The sequence below is a fragment of the Motacilla alba genome, chromosome 7, assembly GCF_015832195.1.
Source record: "Motacilla alba alba isolate MOTALB_02 chromosome 7, Motacilla_alba_V1.0_pri, whole genome shotgun sequence".
Taxonomy (NCBI): domain Eukaryota; kingdom Metazoa; phylum Chordata; class Aves; order Passeriformes; family Motacillidae; genus Motacilla; species Motacilla alba.
This window is the reverse complement of record NC_052022.1, coordinates 30,016,365-30,035,698: the sequence shown is the minus strand read 5'-3', so window position 1 is coordinate 30,035,698 and position 19,334 is coordinate 30,016,365. Positions and strand designations below refer to the sequence as shown.

Below are 19,334 nucleotides of genomic sequence, written 5' to 3'. Positions count from 1 at the left end.
CTTCCATTTTATGAGAGAGTTATATAGCAAACAGAGTTTCTGAAAAAGTACAATAAAATGAAAGGCAACAATTTATGAGATGTTAGGAGCAGAGCAGGAGAGAACTGCTACTTTATTTTTTGAAGAATGAATGGTGGGAAGGGTTCTTGGGCAGGTCTGTTCTGGAGTTAGACCAGAACCTGGCTTCCACTGTGCAGAGTGGCACCACTAAATAAAGAAACTGAGGAAAGCCAGAAAGAACAAGCTGTTTCTCAACAGATACGTGAGAATGGAGCAACTCCCACGGGAGGCCAGGCACGAAGGAGAAAGAAATGGCCCAGCCAGCATGGCTGCTTCGTATCTTAATATAGCCCAGCTTCTTGGCAAAGCAAGGGGGTGAGGCCTGGGGGAGGAGGAGAGCTGGGTTTGCTTTCCCCCAAATCCTGTTTGCAATAGGAAAGAAATCCTGCTGGCTGTGCTGCAGCGAAGCACTGGTGTTCAATGATCTGCCAGTGAAATCCAGCTGCTGGAGGTGCACTCCTCAGTGCTTCCAGCAAATCCTGCCTGCCCCTTGACTGCAGGAGGTCTGTGCTCAGTGGGGAATGATCTAAATGTCTGGACAGGAGGAGACCCCATCCTTCTGATCAAGCACCTCTCCTCTTCCCCCTGACCTCTCTCCCCCCAGCCTTGGAAGCAAGTAGGCATGGCAAATGTGATCTGTGAGCTTGCACTGCAGACCTGGCAAGGTGCTGTCACCATCGTGGGTTTCTGCAGGCTCAGGCTGAGCTATTTTGATGTGAGATGTTGCTTTTGCCTATTCCAGACCAACCTTTCTCATACAAAACAAACAAAAACTCTAAGCAAAATAAAAATGATTGACTGCATTGCACAGTAAAAATCACTTCTAGACCTAATCCTGGGCATTGCTTCAGCAATACATTTTGGCAGGTAGAGAGATGATAAATATTGAGCTCTTTGCTCACTGTTGCTGTCTCGTACATGGCAGCTGTCCCACAGTAATTTCTGATTCCCTACTCCCATTTCCATCTTATTGAACTGTAGACCCTATTGACCCTTGTTTTTCCTTTTTCCCGTTTTTGTTGGTGCCTCCTGGTTCTGTCCCAACCTTTGTTCTGGGCACTCTGCCGGTTTCTCAGTAGCCTTTCAGCTCCTTCCTCCAGTTCCCCACCCTTCCTAGTGGCTCCTTCCCTCACACATTCCCTTCTCTCATGCACACCCTGCTGTTCCAGTTCTTATCCACATTTTCCTACTTTTTTTCTCCTCCTACACACTTCTTGTTTAATGCCTCCCTCCACTTCTGGCTGCATGTCAACTATTGTATCATTAAAAATTACTGCGAACTAATTAAAATAAAAATATCCCTGATGCATTGTTTTTTAGGACTAGATTTGTGGGATTCTACTAGTCTACTTCCTTTTTTAGCAAAATAATTTACAGCAACTTCAAAATCCATTAAAACCTTTCCAGGTTCTCACCTTATTTGAAGCGGTGTCACATATGTTTCATATCTATGACATAGGTAGTGTTTAATAGCTACAGCATGTCATGATTTTGTTTCAGTTGAGATCTCTGTGCTGTTGAGCCTAGCCCAGGAATGTGTATTTCTGTGTCCTGCAGCTTGCTTTTCCTTTGAAGAGTTGTGCAGTGGCACGCACAGGAATTCTCCTAAAGAGCTTATGCCTCAATATGCCAAAAGAAACCTCCTGCTTTTCAGTTTTACTCAGGACATACTTCCACAGATCTCACATGGCCTGTCACCCTTCAGCTTTCAGTCATAACCTGCTCTCTGACTGCCAGTACCAAAATGGTGAACCTTGCAGGGAAATGAAGGTTATTTAGAGAAAGTCACACAGCGCTCGTGGCTTTCACTGCGGCCGTGTGGAGGTGACAACCGACTCTGCAAATGCAGGCAACTTCCCTGTGTCCAGAATTTGTTTACCACTAGTCAGATGTTCTCAGTGTCCCTTTTCCCATGTCTCTGGCAGTGCTGTGTTGAGCTGCAGTGAATCAGGGACCAGGCAGTGAGTTAATGCAGCTCATGTTGTCACCCTCATGGGGCTCGTTTGCCTACAGGCATGTCAGAAGGAACAAGTAATATAAGGGCATATATAACTGTAGCTGGCAGTGTTCTGAAAAGATGCTGAAACTCCCTTTAAATGGATCGTGTAGGACATCAGGAGCTAAGTAGCTGAGGAATAAGATAAATTTTCTTGAACAGTGCTGTGTTTCTGTGGTTGGTACTTGATCTAAATGAGTATGTGCATGTGGTGTGCAGTGCAGTCATCCCTCGTGTGCTATTTGCTCCTAACCCTGTCTTGCACATTTCCAGTATCCATCACAGTTCCCATCACCTGCACTTCTACACAGCTCAAGCCTGATGGGAGGGAGTAAAGAAGGCAAAGCCAGAGTCTCCTCACTGCAGATGATGGCATAGGGGTTACAGTGACTTTCTGCTCTCTGCCTTCAGGAATTTGAAGGTTCAGGGTGCTTTTCCACAAACCTCGAGGGAGGAGTAGGGAAGCCTGCAGTGTGATTGATGCTGTGTTGGTTGATGTTCTGCTCTTTCACGGTGTGCCCGCACAAGCCTGAGCCTGTATGCGCAGCTCCATACTGGAAAGGCCGAGAGCAAGCCACGTGTCCTTTCTGTTGGTGCAATCTGGGCTTGGTTCAGCTGCTGGGGATCACCCTGCAGGGCAGAGAGAGAGAGAGATACAAGCTTGTTCTGTCTCTCCATTTTGGAATGTGTGTGTCCTTGAATTTGCTAATTGTGTTTTTCTAATTATTCTCCGGCAACAGGCACTACAGGTTTTCTGAGCACTTTGCACCAGTACACAGCAGACTGTATTGTAAGGGAAATGTAGGACAGCCACACACACACACACAGTGTCATGTAATCTCTTGTGATGATCCAGTGTGATTATCTGCTGAGATATTCCAGGGAGCTGGATGGACAAGTTGTTCCAAGGCCAGATTTTCACTGAAGGGAGTGAAGAGTATCACCATGATTATGGAATTCGGACAGTGCATTGCAGCTGTGACCTGAGGGAGAGGAAATGTTGGAGAGTTTAAAGCCATTGACTGGCAGAGGAGCAATGCTAGTAGAGTGCAACCTTGCTGCCAGCCAGTATAATACAGTTCCCAGTTTGGATCAATTCCAGCTCTCAGACCCCAGTCTACTAACCATGGGGGGAAGGACACGAGTCTTCTTTTAGAAGGTCAGTATTATTTAAGGTTATTGAAAGTGAGTAAACCTGTTTCACCTTTATGAAGAAAACATTGCTGTGGAGTTTTTAGGAGCCACACAGTTATAATGAATAATGAATATATGATACTTCGTGTAGTGTTTAGCTCAGCCTGGGAGAGAGAAAATAATGGAAGTCTCTTCTTTCTGCCTGGGTGTTCAAATGAAGGAAAATCAAAGCTGTTATACCAGAGCTATATATCAGCTAACATATTTTAGGAACTGTGGAATGATCATAATTACAAAAAAGTCCTCCAGAGAGAAATTATGAGTCATAGTTTATGTTCTCTTTGGTGTTGCTATGGAAAAAGAGGTTAGTGCCAATGGTCATACAGCAATATTAATCTCCGATCTGAAAGAAAAATAAATAACAATCTCTAGCTTAACCCAAAGCAGATTTATTCCCAGTTACTGCAGCACACTCCATTAAAGGGGATAACCACATAAGAAAAATTAAAGATGACATTGATTATCAGTTTTCAACATGCAGTTAGGGAGAGTTCCTTATTTGAATTCAGACTCCTGCAAATGACTCGGTGGAGTGAGAGGAAGGAAAAAAGGCAGTTTGATCAAAAGGAGGGCAGGAAAGATCAGCCACCACTGACAGCTGCAAGTATGCTGATTAAAATTTCTTTATGCATGCAGTTAGACTCAGCCCGGGGTGGATGCTGGTTCAGTGCAAATCCTGAAACAAAACCCTGGCAACGGGCAGTCTGAAGTGCTGGAAAGTGGCTCTCGGCCTTTTTCCGTTTATTTGGGAAAGCCAGGGCGGTGAGTCAGGGAGCGGTGGATGCCTGGGTGCTGAGTCAGCACCTCCGGGGCTCTGCCAGTTGTTTCCTGCCCCTCGTTCCCTTGCCGAGGCAAAACCCTGACCAGCACCGGGGCCAAACAGCTGCGGGCTTCGCTTTGCAATGGGTGAATCTTTTTCTTTGCCGGTAGGAAGACTACCTGACACCTTCCCCTTGAGTCCCAGAGTGAGTGTGTCTTAGTGGGTCACAGCAAAACTTTTACCCCTGCCTACCTGATGTTGTTTTCAAGAGTTGTAGCTATGCTCTCTCTGTCCCAGGCAGCTCCCAACCGCACAGACCTCGCAGTCAGAACTTAGCTTGAAATTTTGCTCACAATGCACCCTGCAAAGCAGGGCAGAGCCTTCCTTTCTGCCACACCACTGCATCTGCTGTGCTGATGGCAGGAAAGCTTTTTGTAGGGTTGATGAGCTAAGCAGATTGGATTCGGGAGATACAGGGATCTCATGTCCTGCAACTGTGCACGCAGCTTACTGATGATCACAGGAGCTGTACGTGTGGTCCAAAACCATTGTGTGGCTCAAAGTGTCTTTTGAGCCAGCTGAAGGCTTTTCACTAACTTTCAGGGTTGGGCTGGCCCCTTGTGAAGAGTCTGACCTCGAACAAATTGCCATTACTTCACTAATTCTTCTTAAAAGAGCTTACCTCTTTTTTAAGTGTGCGACTATCGGTCATCAGTTGTGCAGCTGTTTGGCATTACAGCCTGCAACAACAAAGGGTTTTCACTGCATCAGTGTTAAGGGCTGTCCAGGTGTATTTTACCTTCTGATCCTTTTCTTCTCCCCTTTCTTCCATCTGTTAAAGACACAGACCATGCTTCACTCAGGCCTGTGTGATGGCTTTCACTGCACTCTCTTATTTGACAGTGAAATGGTCCAGAAAACCCGTATCTATGCCTTTTCACAGAGGAGCTGGCTTGTGGATTAGCACGTGGGGGTCAACGTGGGATGCTCTTTGCTCTTTCCCCTAAAAGGGGACAAATGTCAGCTGGTTTTGTGTCATTGAAAGTGGAAGTATCAGCAGCTGCTGAGTGCTGCTAGTTTAAATATTTAACCCATAAGGGCTTTATCACACCCTTTTTCTTTGTGCAAAGCTGCCGCTGATTCCGGTGCAGGTCAGACTCTGAATCTGTGCAGCAGCTCACAGGTCAGGTCTTCCAAGGAATACTGGTACAAGTGGAGCTCACTGTTACCGAGTTAGGAAGTGTAAACAAGCAGTTTTTAAAAGAAGCAATTATGTAGACAAACCTGTCAGCACAATCACGGAATACTCGTGCATATGCCTGACAGCTGCCAGCCTGACGAGACCCAGGCGCATACTTGAGATACTTGAAAGAATACAGTGCTGCTGGTCCCCCAGTCTGCCTCCTCCCTCAAACACCAAGTTCTGCAGGCTGATGATTTCAGTCAGGCCTTGAGAGTGGAAGGCAAGGGGAAGAAACAGCTTGGGGGACATCTTGAGAGAGCCTGAGCTTGCTTCCTCCTCTGGTTCATAAGACAGCACAAAAGCAGACATTCACGAGTTGAGTGAACATTTTTCTCTCTTGCAAAGCATGCCTTCTTTTGTTTGTTAGGATTACAGACCCACCTGTCCTTGTACGTGTGCAGTTGTGACAGAGAAAACATTTAATTCTAGTTCTGCAACTGATGGCTGTGAGTGTGCTGTATTCTGAAGTGGGTATTTGAGTTAATTCCCCCAGATGCTCAGTATCTGCGTTTCCAATGGTTTTGCTGGATGGCATTGTAATGCTCTTAGAACACTGTGCGTGGGATTCGTTTCAGCGTCTCTGCAACTGGATAAAGCATGGCCAGGGGTATTGTTTGAATTAAAGCTTAGCAGGACAAACAAACCAGCATATCTGAAAGCAAAATGTAAACATGATGCTGGGGCTCCTGGTTAGCACGTCGTGGCTGTGGGAGGTTGACAGCTGCTGCATAAAGGTTAAACGTGCTTTCTTTGGTCTGTCAGTAAAATTAAGCCTGCTAAAGACTATGTGGCACTCCAGAAGACAAGAGTTTATCTGTGTGCATAAACAGAACATAGTCTTCAATATAAATATGCTTTCAGGACTATTTAGGGTATTAGGAGTACGCTGCAGTCCAATAAAAAGATGCAGATTGAGCCAGGAGATTTTGGAAAGTGCCTGAGTACTTTTAGATGGGCTAGAAGTGTCTGGAAACCAAAGCGCTGGTGTTTGCATTGCTAAATAACAGCAGAGGATGAGAAAGAAAATGGTATAGATACAACAGGGACATGAATTGAAGTAATAAATACTTGACCTTTAAATTTCATCTTTGCTAGCTTCTCAGACTGCTTCTCCCAAAGACTCACATGGCTGTGTTTTATATTATGCTTTTATTTGTCATATTCATAGTTAGTTACAAGTAAAAATTATTGAAATCCACTGTAGTTAATACAAAATAAAAATATAGCTGCACGAGTTATACCATGATTTTTCTTAGAAACAGTATCTTCTATGTGATACCATGCACTTAAGAGCTTAACTCTTAACAGTACTTGCCTACACTAAGCTCTGACTAACTAACTTCCAGTGTGATTTACTGGTTACAGATATTATCCCTGTGGAGTAATACCTGTTAATTATTTCATAATGGTACTTCTGCTGGAGCTTGTATTTCCCCTGTAATTTGTGATTCTAAACACAAAAGGAAGCAACCTTTTAGTGCAATGTTAAGAATCAGTAGAATTTTTATGCATATAAAAAAATAGAAATAACCCACTGCATAAACAACCAAGGATGTAAGGGAACTGTTGTGGGTATTGTGCTTCCCTTTCCTCCCTTGCCCCTTACCTTTAAGTGACAGGAATGAACATTCATAGTGAACAAACTACCTTGTAACCTCTCACTTTCAAGTAATCTTGAAAAATTACAGACTAGTAATTTTGAGAGCAGGTGGGTGACTTTGATCAAAGTTACTAACAGAAAACCAAATCCTGTCGCTTTGTAGGCTCATACTTATGTAAACTCATCCCTGCCATGAAGTTCAATCCATAACACGTTGTTCCCTTTGGACATGCCTGAAAAAGTATTTCACCTTTTTGAAGAAATTGTCCTTACATCCCTGTAATTATCTAACTCTTCTGTGTAGATATAGCTCTATATATGAAGTAATCTGTAAAAAGATAAATTGATAAATTATGCTATTTTCAAAATACTCTGAGATACAAAGTTGTGCAGGTGCAAAATTTGATAGTATATTGCTATAAAGACTATGAATTGATTAGTGTTATCTGAGTATATATACTTTAAGCTGGGAGTATAGATTGAATACTGTGGGGGTTTGGTTTTTTTTTTTACATTTCGTAGCATTTCATATTTTCTTCAGGACACCTTCATGTTCCAATCAAACGTTTTTTTCTTTTCAATTTCTGAACCCTTAAAGGTACAGTAACTGATCACACATTCATGCTTGTCATTAATGTATTTCCATAACTCTGTTAGATTGAAAAATACTTTTTTTTTTCGGTTCCCTCCCCCCCACCTAAACACAGTGATTTCTTCTAAATTAATAGCGAGTGACTACTGGCAAAAATCTTTCCCCCACTGAAATGGATGGAACGGGGTTTTCAGCTTTGCCCTCCAAGTACTCTGCTCTTTTAGTCCTATGGTGCTGTGGAGCAAAGCCCCAAACAAACTGCACGTGCGTGCACAATTACTGAGGCTGTTAGTATTCACAGAGCAGGGCAAGGCAACTGAAATCAAACATTCCCATTGGTATTCCTACACTGACATATACAAAACTACTCACAGTGCTGGGAAATACTGAGGAAAGGAAAGAGAACAGAAATGCTTGGGTCTTGACTACTCTCCACACATTCCTCTGACCTAACTCTAAGAAAGGCAGCAGATCAGCTTGCTTCTACCAGACATCCTCTCCTCCTGCTAGTCTCTGACACCAGCTGGCAGCATCTCTAAATTCATGAACACCGGTGACTCGGCCTCAAACAGAGCACGTTGCAGCTTCACTTGTTGACCTTGCCCACTGTGCCTTCCAACACGATGCAATAAATTATCACCGCAGAGGAAAGGATGGAAGAGTCGCTTCTCCTGCCTCTGCAGGTGAAACCAGTTCCTCGCCTAAGGAAAACCGTGTTGTGTCTGGCAGGAGAAGGGGCGCTTGGGCTGCCTATGCTGTTTGGTCCACCTGCAGGACGGCTGCTTGGGTCGGTTCTTCATCAGATTGCTCCATCTCCCCGCCAACTGGGTTGTTTCTCTCATCGAACAGTTTCTGGCTAGGAACTTCTAGAGGCACCCCGTACTCTTCGTCGTCTTCCACGATGGACAGCTCGATGTTGTTGTTCATCACGGCCTTCCCTTCCGCTCTGGCCTCCTTCTCCAGAGAATCGACGGCTGCCTTGCCCTCCTCGGCCAGGGAGGTGGTGGGGGTCATGTCCGAGTGCATGTCGGCGAAGGACATCTCATCCTCGTTCTCTGCCTGCTCGTTGCTCGCGGTCTCCGAGGGCCTGTCCTCAGCTTCTGCGGGGCTTTCTCCTTCACGGCCTTTCTTGGTGCTGAATCCCACTTTGAAACCTGAGCCCTTTGCAGAGGAAGATTTCTGGTGATGCACAGTAAGGGACTTCTTGATCTTTTCTCTCCGTTCAGGCGACACGATCTTTGTGCTGATCTTGTTCATCTTCTTCTCAATGTTTTGGCGGGAAAATGCTTTCTTGAGGCTGTCCACCTTCTTGAGGCTGGATCTTTTAAGTTTCTCGGCTCTCGATTCTTCTGTTTTCTCCTCTGCACTGTCATCCAAGTCATCTCCCTCAGGAAACATTTCATCATCTGAACCCAACTCCACTGTGTGCAAGGTTTCTTCCAATGTTTTGTTCTCATCCACCGGCTCCTCTTTTCCTTCTGTAATGCTAGGAATGGGCTCTTTTGCAAAAACACTGGCAGGGATCTCATTTTCCTCCTGAAACAATTGACAATATTTGAGTTTCATAGTCCATAGGATACAAATTTAATAAACAAAGCATGACCCTGAACAATTATTTTTCCCCTTGCCCAGGATGAGATGAATGCTGAACGTTTATTGGTTTTTTCAATACATTTAACCAGTAACAAACCACTCAAAGCCCACTGAACAATTATCTGGTAAAGTTCTAAGATTTCTGAGCTGTCAGCTGCAAGACTACTCTTTCAAAGTGACTTGGGATGTATGCAGAATGGAAATCCTGTTCTTTTAATTTATATTAGATACTCTTCACTGAGAGTTTAGCTGTCAAGTTGTACACCTGTCCCTGGGGAGGAGGCAGGTTGTACTGCAGACCTCCAAAAGTCACATAACCCCACAGAGCTCTCAGTTTCTTGAGCTAAAGACTGAGAATATCCCTCCAGAGGTGTTGGGTGCATCTGGGAAGTATCTCAAATGGCAAATGCAGTTAGCACTTTCGCCATATTCCTAGAAAATATATGTTGCTGTTAGAAATGGACTGTTGATATTGAGAAACCATGAAGTTTATGGTGTTTAGAGTATATCCTATTTTACAGCTATTTACAGAAAAAAAAAAAAAACAACTAATAAATTTTGTTGGTAAATATTAAAATGTGGCTAGGAGAACTCCTTGAAATATAAGGATACAAATTTATGGTATACATAAATAAAAAGACACTATACCACATAGAAAACGGGAGCTTCTAGCTAACAGGGAAAGTATTGCTCTTTAGAAACAAAACCAAGAAAGGACACAGGAAGAAAGAATCCAAAACCAAAACAGGCTGAGCAAGGGCAGAAGCTGCAGGCCATAACGAGGGATGTCTGTGCCCATCGAGTGCAGAAGCTCTGCAACCCCGGGCAGCACAATGAGCACTCTGTTCCGTGCAGGTTTTGCAGGCATCTACCCATGCAAAGAAAATGAGGCTCTTTGCACACTCCCTTCTCCTCTCAGCACTTTGAGCCTTGGATCTGCATAGTCTCTACTCATTACCTTTTTTATCGCTTTCAGACAGAGTGCATGCAATTTCACTTCCTCACATGCACTGGAAGGATTTTCTTTCCCCTCCTCCCTCCACATTTCTCTTTAGATACAAAAAGCAGTAAGTGCTGAGTGAAATGGTTGTAATAGTCTCAGATCTGTCCCTAGTGGGCCTGAGTGTACAGTTAAGGGGAAAAAAGGCCACATACACTTCCAAGTTCATGCTCATTATTTCAGGACTGAGCACACAGTTGTGATCACTGCAGAGAATAGTGTCTTGGGTTAAATTTGCTGTCAAGGCTGTTGTATGTGGTTGTTGTTTAGTCTGGGGAAGAGGAGGCTCAGGGGTGACCTTACTGCTCTCTACAACTCCCTGAAAGGAGGTTGTGGCCAGGTGGGGGTCAGGCTCTTCTCCCAGGCAACCAGTGATAGGTCAAGAGGACACTTAACTGTGTGTCAGAGAGGGTAGGTTGGACATTAGGAAGAATTTCTTCACAGAGAGAGTGATTAGACACTGGAATGTGCTGCCCAGGAAGGTGGTGGAGGTGTCCCTGGAGGTGTTTAATAAAAGACAGAATGTGACACTTGGTGCCATGGTCTGCTTGACAAGGTGGTCTTGGGTCACAGGCTGGACTCAATAATCTCGTTTCCAACCTAATTGTTTCTGTTATTCTGTGATTCTATTAAAACCTAGGACTACTTTGGTAGCCCTTCTGGAACCCAAGACTGTGCAATAGGCAGAATAATTTCACACCTTATTTATATATATATATACACACACACACAGAGTGATTTGAGTGTGCTGGTTAATATCCCATGTGGATATAAAAATGAAAAGTGTAAAAGAAATGGATGCTGGTTTGACAGTCTTTATTCCTTTGGGTTCTGCACACCTCTCTGGGCCAGTGGCCCCAGTCAGATCCACTGGCTGTACAAGCCCTCTGCCTACAGTGGAACATCTAATGAAGCCTTCTCCTGACACCTATTCTGTTGTTGCAACTGTCAGCAACAGTGACCAAGATAACAAAACAAAGGAAACCTGCACCAGCTTTAAGTGAAACCAGCTGTTAACTGCTGTACAAATATTTATATTTTCTCTCCACTGCAGTTAATGAAATGTGGATTACATGAGTGGGTGCAGTGTTGAATTATTCCCCAGAGCACAAGAACTCAGTATAAAACATAATTTTCATGTCTAGTGCATTCTTTCCAAACCTAGGTAATCACACACAGTTTTAGACATCTGAACAGTCAGGTGTAAGTGCCTGAGTGGTATAGAAAGCTCTGATTTTAATGAGTAGAGAGGTGGGTTGTTACTTTTTAAGTATTTTATCTAGGAAAGTGGTGTCATATGAGTTGAATCACAGCACAGTCGGAGCCAGAGATGGGTCTGAAAGGTCCTTCTCAAGGTCAGTTTAGCTCTGTCTAAACTGAAGTGCTGCATGCAGTCTCTCGAATAACATGGATACAGTTTTGTTTACAAGTTTTATCAATTTTCTGACTGAGCAGAAGAAAGACTGTCAAACTACCCATGTTTACAAAGGGGAAAAAAACCCCAAATGAAAATATGCTGCATAATAATGAGCTAATGACTGAATTAAAAGCAGATCTTAGGTGGTCTCTGGCTATCAGGCAGTACTGGAATTCAAGTGATCAGCCCTCTGTCTAAGCTTCCTGCATAGCCCTGGAAAACATCAGCCTCTGGGCATCTATTTGTGTGCTTATAAAATGGGAATGACACGCTTCCTATGTCATGCTTCCGAAAGACCTTCGGATTACAGGAACCATTAAAATGCAAATGAAAATAAATTAGGTAAAATGCTTTGAAAACATGAGGGTGCTACAGCAGGAATGCTCTGTGGTGGAACAGAGGTTTCTATTTCAAACATGGTTACTGATAACACCTTGTAAGTGGGCTATTGATAACTTTTTGGTCTTACAAGTTTATGTGACAGCTGTATTTTGTTTTTGATACATTTTTAAGCAGGCTGCTATTTCATTTAGGAAGACTAGAACAATACACTGAAAAATGCCAGCTGTTACAAACTGCATAACTATTTTCCATGCCAAAAGAAGTAGAACTTTGATCTTTTCTTCTTGATCTAATCTAAAATTCTAAGAAAGCAATACATCTTTGTATTTTCCACATCTGAGTTCAAAAACAGCCCTTGCATTTTTTTCTCAGATGGGCCTGACTGTAGGTAGCTAGCTCCTCTGAATTTTATTTTTCCATGTAGGAGATGAATAGAATAGTGGAAGTCCTCTGCATAAAACAACTGTTGGTAACACTAGTAATACTTCCATAGTTAAAATCAGTGCCTTCCTTGTGGCTTTTATCAGCCATCCTTGGGAACTTCCTGCAGGTCAGAATTTCATCCCTGTCTTTTACAAAAAGGAATAAGATCCATAAGAGTGTACTACAAAACTGGGTGCCCTGAGTCAACAGGTAGCTAATTTACTCAGGAAATGCTGATTCTCTGCTGCATGAGGGAAATCAATCTGCTTTGGTTTGGTTTCTTTTGTTGTATTTGCTGTATGAGGCCACGACCTTCAAGAAGGAGAGCTGGCATCTTCCCAGTCCTGCTTCTCTCTATGTTGCTGTTACATGCCCAAATGATCAGTAGCCTAAAACTTGTTTTGCTGCACAAAATAGGTCAAAACATGACAAATCCTCCTGAAACCAGCTCAAGCTCCTTTCCTTTGGACAAATGCAGCTCTGCAAGCCTGGGTGTCACGGTGGGGAGGGCGGGCAGGAGCAAAGTGCCACCTGCCCATTTGCACATCCTGGGCAGGCTGGGGCAGTGTCTGCACTGTCCCCTGACCTCCCACAGCACAGCTGGGCCAAGCCCAAAGAGCTGTGGGAGGTATTTCTGTCATTAATCAATATCAGAGTATTCTCCCTGCAAGGCTCCAGCGGGGAATACAGCATTATCAGCTTGTAGTTCTTTGGTTCCCTCACTTGCTCATTTGTGAGCTTGAAGTTGCTTTTGCAAAAGATTATTGCAGTGATCTGAACAAAAAGGTACTAAAATGGCTAATTTTTGGTGCCCTCCTCTTGCTTCGTTTTAGGATGAAGGATTTACCAACAGCAGCACCTAAAAAGGACTTGCATATTAGTGGGCTTGATCCCAAGCTGCAATTTTGACTTATTTTATCTGTTCTATTTCTATGACATTTAACCAGTAAACATGACATTTAATTGAAAAATTAAACATGAGCTTTTTTTTTTTTATCTTCCATTCTGCTTTTGCAGCTAAAAAAGCAAACAAAACCCCCACCAAACCAGAACCAGAAAGCTGGTCATGTGGCGAGAACAAAATAGAGGGGAACAATGCCAAAGCTTAACAAGGATTTTTAAAACAGTCACTTCAGTGTTTTGCTGAATTGCTGTGTCATTTATAATAACTTTTGCATCCTCAAATTCTTGGAATGGAGCTCCCTTAAAATATGCCACCAATTAAAGAAATATATGCAGACGTTCTAGGGAGAGAAAACTAAGAGCATTTTAATGGAAAATATGTAAATAGGTGAACTTTTCTAAACACAGTTCATTCTCAGTGCATATGCAGAGGGAAAGCTGATGCTGGCATGAGGCAGCACAACTTCATGAAATGCAGAGCTGGAGCTCAGTTGTGTGTTTTGGCTATGCTCAGTGCCCCCACCAAGTATTAGGGAGTTTAGGATATATGGTGAATGCAGAACTGAGTCACAAATGTGAATTTTTATTTTCATATTGAGCTGTCTGCCTAAGCTGGGGAAGCTGGTCCTAATGAGGAACATGCTCTGTGAAGTTTGGCATTGTTTTTTTCAGTGGAAAAGAAGGATCCCCCAGCTGAAGAGGAGTTCCATACGTCCAGATTCCCCTTTGTTTTAACATGAGATCTGGCGTCAATATGGCTTCATTACTGTGACTTCTTCTTCCTGCAATTGTTTTTCCATGGATTCCTGTGCAAGGCAGGACAGAAACCCAGCCAGCCTGCTGTTTTCCCCCTGTGCAGTTATCCTAGCAAGGCAGTGGCCCTGCTGACTACCAGACTGTCCCTCCTCCAGCCTGAAAGGAGGGACAATCTACACTGCCATTGCTCCATTGCCAGAAGCAATTCCCAGCTCAAAGTTTTTTTTTTTTTTAAAGCAAATTTAACTGCAGTGTTTCTTTTTTGAAGTCTTGTGCTCCTGATCTGCACTGGCTTGGGGTTGGTTAAATTCATCATCCTGGACTGTGGTGACGTATTTTCTGGTGAGAGATGGGAACAGAGTCACCTAAATCCCTGTCAAAGCTGTGGAGAACAGACCTGCTGTCCAAAGGGACAGGCAGTGGATTTTCTTTATCTGTTATACTGGGACACAGGCCTGTGTTGTTTGCCTTAGGTTTGTGCACTATTATGGAAAGGTTCAGAGGTTTCAACAGGCTTTAGCTTTCCACCTCTATGTAGTGTCAGGAAACCAGCCAGGAGGACGCTGCTTTACCCCTCAAACCCTTCCTGGGGATTTTTGCTGTTGCTGTCACCCAGTCCCTGCAGATTGCTGCCAGTGGAAGATCCCCACCCGAGCTAACGCCAACTGTCCTGCACACACAGAGCTCTGTTTGTCTTCCCTCCCGGCATTATGTCATCCTAAAATAGTAAATATTGAGTTCTCTGGAGGAAGACGCTCCTTGCAACAGCAAGGCCTTAATTCTCACGCTCGGAGGTATGAGAAATGTTAAAAATTACCTTCCCCCAGGCCTTGCTGGTGCACCCACCCCACAGGACAATGTCTGGGTCTGAACCTGTCAGTTCATTAGCCAGTCATTAGCTAACGGGCCTGGGAGATGGCAGTGTTTTGACACACAGCCCATGGATCCTCAATTACTTGCAGAACTGCAGGGAACATGTGTCTTTTAATTTACCCAGTCTCTGGAATAATTTCCACATTCCTTCTGGGGTGGAAACATGCTGCAGCTCCTCCTCTTCTGGCCTGACAAGCCTGGACTGTAATTTGGGAGAACAATAAGCAGGGAGGTGGGGGCTTCCTTTCTGGGGGAATTGCCTGTGCACTCACCAGGCCTGCCAGCTTTTTACAATCAAGCGCCGCTCTCTTTATTTTGGGATTGTTTAGGAAAAAGCCCCAACAAGCCAAGGAGCAGAGTTAGTGGTAACACCCAGCTGACAAGCTCGGAACGGTGAGGTGCCCGAGCTGTGACTACCCCAGCCCAGCATTTGCTCTCCTGCCCTCCCTCAGTGATTTGTGGAGGCCTGTCTTTATTTTTTTTTTAAATATGTGAAAGTCACGTCCTCTGTTTAGTTAAACTCACGGCGTGTTCTATCCAGACCATTGCTTAAAAAGGGGAAAATATGCAAACTGCTGCTATCACTGGATGGACTCCCAGGAAGCTGAGTTTTTGAGCTGAATTTTTAGCTCATCCCTGGATGGGCCAGGTCAGTCCTGCAGAGTGAAGCAGGGCACAAGGAGATAAGGAGATGCAGCCCTGCCCCTCTCCTGCTTCCAAGGGTAGAGGCAGTTTTTAGGGGCATTTCTACTACAAGTTTGCAAAATGGGCTCTTTCCTCAAGTTTGCCAAGAGTCTGGAAAACCATAAGGACCCTTCTAGTTTACTTGAACCCCAAAACACACAATAAAACAAACCTATCCCCAAACATGTGCTTGGAGTTAGTAAAACACGGCTCTTCAGTTGCAGAGAATAAAAGGGGGGCAGATTTCTCTCGCGTGCTAAGAGCTAGCAACACAAGGCCTCTTTCCTCACATTCGCTAAGAGTTAGTAAAAGAAAATTTTATCTCCAAAACTGCAAGAGTTAAAGAGAATATTCTATTCTTTCCCAAAGTTTGCTAAAAGTTAGCAAAAAAAAAAAAAGCAAAAGAAAACAAAGGAAAAAAAAGTGTTTTCCTCAAGTTTGCAAGAGTAAAAAAGAAAGACAGCTCTTTTCCCAGATTTCCTAAGAGTTAGGAAAACATGCTTTCCGCACGGAGAGGAAAAGCGGGCGTTTCTCCTGAATTTGCTAAGAATAAAAGAGGGCACAGTTTAAGAGTTAGCAGAAGACTACTCTTTCCCCAAGTTTGCTGGGGTGAAAAGGTTTTCCTTCCACATTAGCCGAGACAGCACGAAGTTAGCAGAAGTTAGCGGCGGTTTCCGAGTCTGCGGAGGGTTAGCGGGCCGGGAGCAGGGCTCTCACCTGGAAGATGAGCACCTTGAAGCGGTCGCGGCGGAGCAGCTGGGCGTGGTGCTGCTCCAGGCGCCGCACCTGGTCGCACTGGCGGTCCAGGCGCTCCCGCACGGCGCGGGTGTGCGCGCACACCTTCCGCGACTTCTCCAGCAGCTTCTCCACCGCCTCGCCCGTGGCGCCGTGGCTGCGGCACAGCTTCACCAGGTCCCCCTGGATGCCCCGCACCGCCCCTTCCAAGCCGCGCTGCCTCTGCTCCATCTGCCGCTGGTGGCCTTCCACCGCCTCCAGCATGGAGACCAGCTTCTCCAGCAGGGCCAGCACGGTCAGCGCGTTCACCTGCCCGCCGCCCGCCTCCGCGGCCGGCAGCGGCGGCACCGCGCTGCCCGCCGCCGCCTCCCCCATGGCTGCGCGGCCCGGCACGGCGCGCCCGGGGCCGCTCTTAAGGGCAGCGCCTCCGCCCTCCCCCGGGGAGGTTTCGGGCAGAGCCCGGCCCCGGCCCGCCCCGGGCAGCGCGCTGTGACCGCCCCGGCAGCGCCCGGCCCGGCCCGGCCCGGCCCGCGGGGAGCGGCGGCCCCGCGCTCGCTGCCTCCTCGCCGGCATCAGTAGATGGCAGGAGATACCGCGGAATGCAGCCCCTCTGAAGGGCCCGCCCGAGGAGGAGGAGGAGAAGGTGGTGGTGGTGGTGTGGACCGGAGTTCAAGCCCGTCGTATAGTCTGAACTAATAAGAATAATTAAAAGTGTTTAAATTATTGCTGTACTCAATATCACAATTATTACAGTGATCGTATGCCGTCACGCTTTTAAAAAAAGCATGCTTTTTTAAAAAAGTAAATTACTACTGTAACAAATTCATCAATTATTACGTTAAGCACATATTAATGTGCTCTGACAATATACAATAAAGTTATATCAGTATATTTATTCTTATATCAGCATCCTGATGGTAATTTGTCATAGTAATGTAATAATGTAACAAATGTAATAATTGTCACAGTAATTAACAAAGTTAGGAAACATTTGCTCGTGGTGAATCAAATCTCCCATAATTCCTTCCACCCCGTGCAACACCAGATGGGGTTTTGGGGTTTTTTAAAGTAATAATGAAAATATTTTTATCTCCTCATTGTTTTTATTGTTATTATTACAGGGCTTTAAAAATAATTCAGGTGATGATTATCCTATCCTATCCTATCCTATCCTTTCTTGGTTTTGTCCGTAAAAAGTCCAAACCAAACAAGTGTGGTATGGCATGGGTGGAGAGAATGCCAGGAGTTTGGATTCCCTGCTTGGGATGTGGAGATTAGCTGGGCACGCTGGTTGTCCTGCCTGAATTCTCCAAGGTTTCTTCAGTAAGAAAGAATCATAAGGTTCAGCGTGGCTGTTTTGGGGGAATAGTGATAACCTGGGTGTGGTGGCAGAGGCACTGTGTTCCCAAGCAGCAAAAGGAGCTATTTGACATGAAGAAATACCAAGCTGTTTATTTAGAATAGAGCATAACTTTATCTGTTATCGCCAGGGAAAATGTTGCAACATTCCGTGGACTTGGGTGGCTCATCCTGTACTGATGTTCTCAAGCAGTCAGTAGCTGTCTTCTCTCCTTTACATGTGCTTGGAAACAGGACTTCTTGCTGCAACACGGATGTTTCCAGTGCTTGGGTATATAGGATTCTAATATTTGGGTAGCTGACATATAACATTTTCTAATATGTGGCCAAATATGCTTTATGATTTCCCTACATCCTGCAGGTTAAAAGCATCTATTTGGAGTCCAAATGACCATGATTTCTGTCCTTTCCTTTATACAAAGAAGAAAAGAAAAAAAAGGCATTTTACCATGAAAAGGAATAAAACTTAATAACTGAAGAGCTATGCAAATGAAACCCATTTCAAATACTGTGTGCTTGAGCCCCTGAATGCTCTGCAATGTTACCTTTTTTTGGTCCTTGCTCTTTTTTTCCTCAGGCTGCAGCTTCTATTCTTCAAGTTGTGGGAGCTTGAAAAATGCATTTGTGAGTGAGTTCACTTTGGAAAAAAAATCACCGAGTCTGCCAGAGCTGTCCACAGGGGAAACTATGCTGAGAGTGTAAACTATGCAGGCTGAGAGGGGAGTGGACATGTTTTAAAGGCACAACCTAAACAAAACCCTTCTGTTTCCACGAGCTCTCTCTGGCAGCACCCCCTGATACGCCCTATCCTAGGAAGAACGTGTTTGTGTCTCCAGAGGGCTGCCAGTGCCAGCCCCTCTCAGCACAGCATCCTGCCCATCTCACTTCCTCTCTCCCTCCCTTCATTTTGGCCGGGACCTGGAGCTGAAGCAAAGAGGAATTTTTGCAGAGAGCAGTAGCTTACCTTGCTCTGGCAGGGAGCGACCTGTGTCCATGCCCAGCTACATATCTTCCCTGTGGCAAAATATCTTTTTAATTTTCCAAATTAATTTTTTTCTTCAGTTTTGCTGGGCTGTGGCGAAGCCCTGGCCTGGCTGTGGTCCCAGCTGCTGGCCAAGCTGCCTTCCCAGCCCGTCTCTGGAGCCTGTCTCCTCCAGCCTTTTTGCATCAACCTTCTGCTGTACCTGGCACAGATGGAGGATGGAAGAGAGAGCTGCCTTATCTATGGAATCTAAAGAAACACTCTCCTGACTCCTGCTGTGAGCCTTCTGCAAGTTTTTGTGTGTTTAAAACTCCCAGCCCTGTGTGCATCCTACGGAAAAGTTGTGGCACCCCAAGGGAGCCAGCACCAAATGCAGTTTGGGTTCCTGGTCATTCCTCTGACCCAGCAAAGCCAAGCCAGGGACTGCAGGCCTTATGGAGCTACAAGGGCCACGGACACCCATGGCAGAGGGTTCCTCAGGGTCCCCATGGCTTGGGAAGAGGTGCTGTGCTGTCCCTATGCTCCCTTCACAGAATTGCTGCTTGGGCCACCAGCCCTGAGGCAGCGCTGTGGGGAAAGGAGAGGTGATGAGAACCGGAGAAAAGTTCCCCCCAAACTGGTACCTGTCCCATTCTGCTGCTAAATTCCAGCGGGGGGGTTTGACACCAGCTGTCAGCTCTGGTTACCTGTCACTGTAACAGCACTGTAAGGCTGTAACAACACTGTCAGGCTGATGAGCTGCCAATGCTTGGAGGAATTGGAGCATTTTTATGCAGGTTTGGGGTTTTTAATTTTATCGATTAATTTGGCAGAGTAGTGGAG

The 19,334-nt window shown here is 45.1% G+C and overlaps 1 protein-coding gene and 1 long non-coding RNA gene across 2 annotated transcripts; both read right to left on the bottom strand.

Annotated features, from left to right (window-relative positions):
* Positions 1 to 6,383: 6,383 nt before the first annotated feature.
* CAVIN2 (caveolae associated protein 2) lies at positions 6,384 to 16,576 on the bottom strand. The gene is made up of 2 exons (XM_038143225.1): positions 16,154 to 16,576; positions 6,384 to 8,981 (listed from the first exon to the last, which is right to left on the bottom strand). Exons 1-2 carry the CDS (start codon positions 16,544 to 16,546, stop codon positions 8,196 to 8,198), a joined length of 1,179 nt encoding a protein of 392 aa, XP_037999153.1. The 5' UTR covers positions 16,547 to 16,576; the 3' UTR covers positions 6,384 to 8,195.
* Positions 16,577 to 17,765: 1,189 nt separating this feature from the next.
* LOC119703555 lies at positions 17,766 to 18,731 on the bottom strand. Its single transcript, XR_005257655.1, has 3 exons — positions 18,495 to 18,731; positions 18,076 to 18,138; positions 17,766 to 17,940 (listed from the first exon to the last, which is right to left on the bottom strand). It is a non-coding gene; the product is annotated as an uncharacterized LOC119703555 (long non-coding RNA).
* Positions 18,732 to 19,334: the final 603 nt, after the last annotated feature.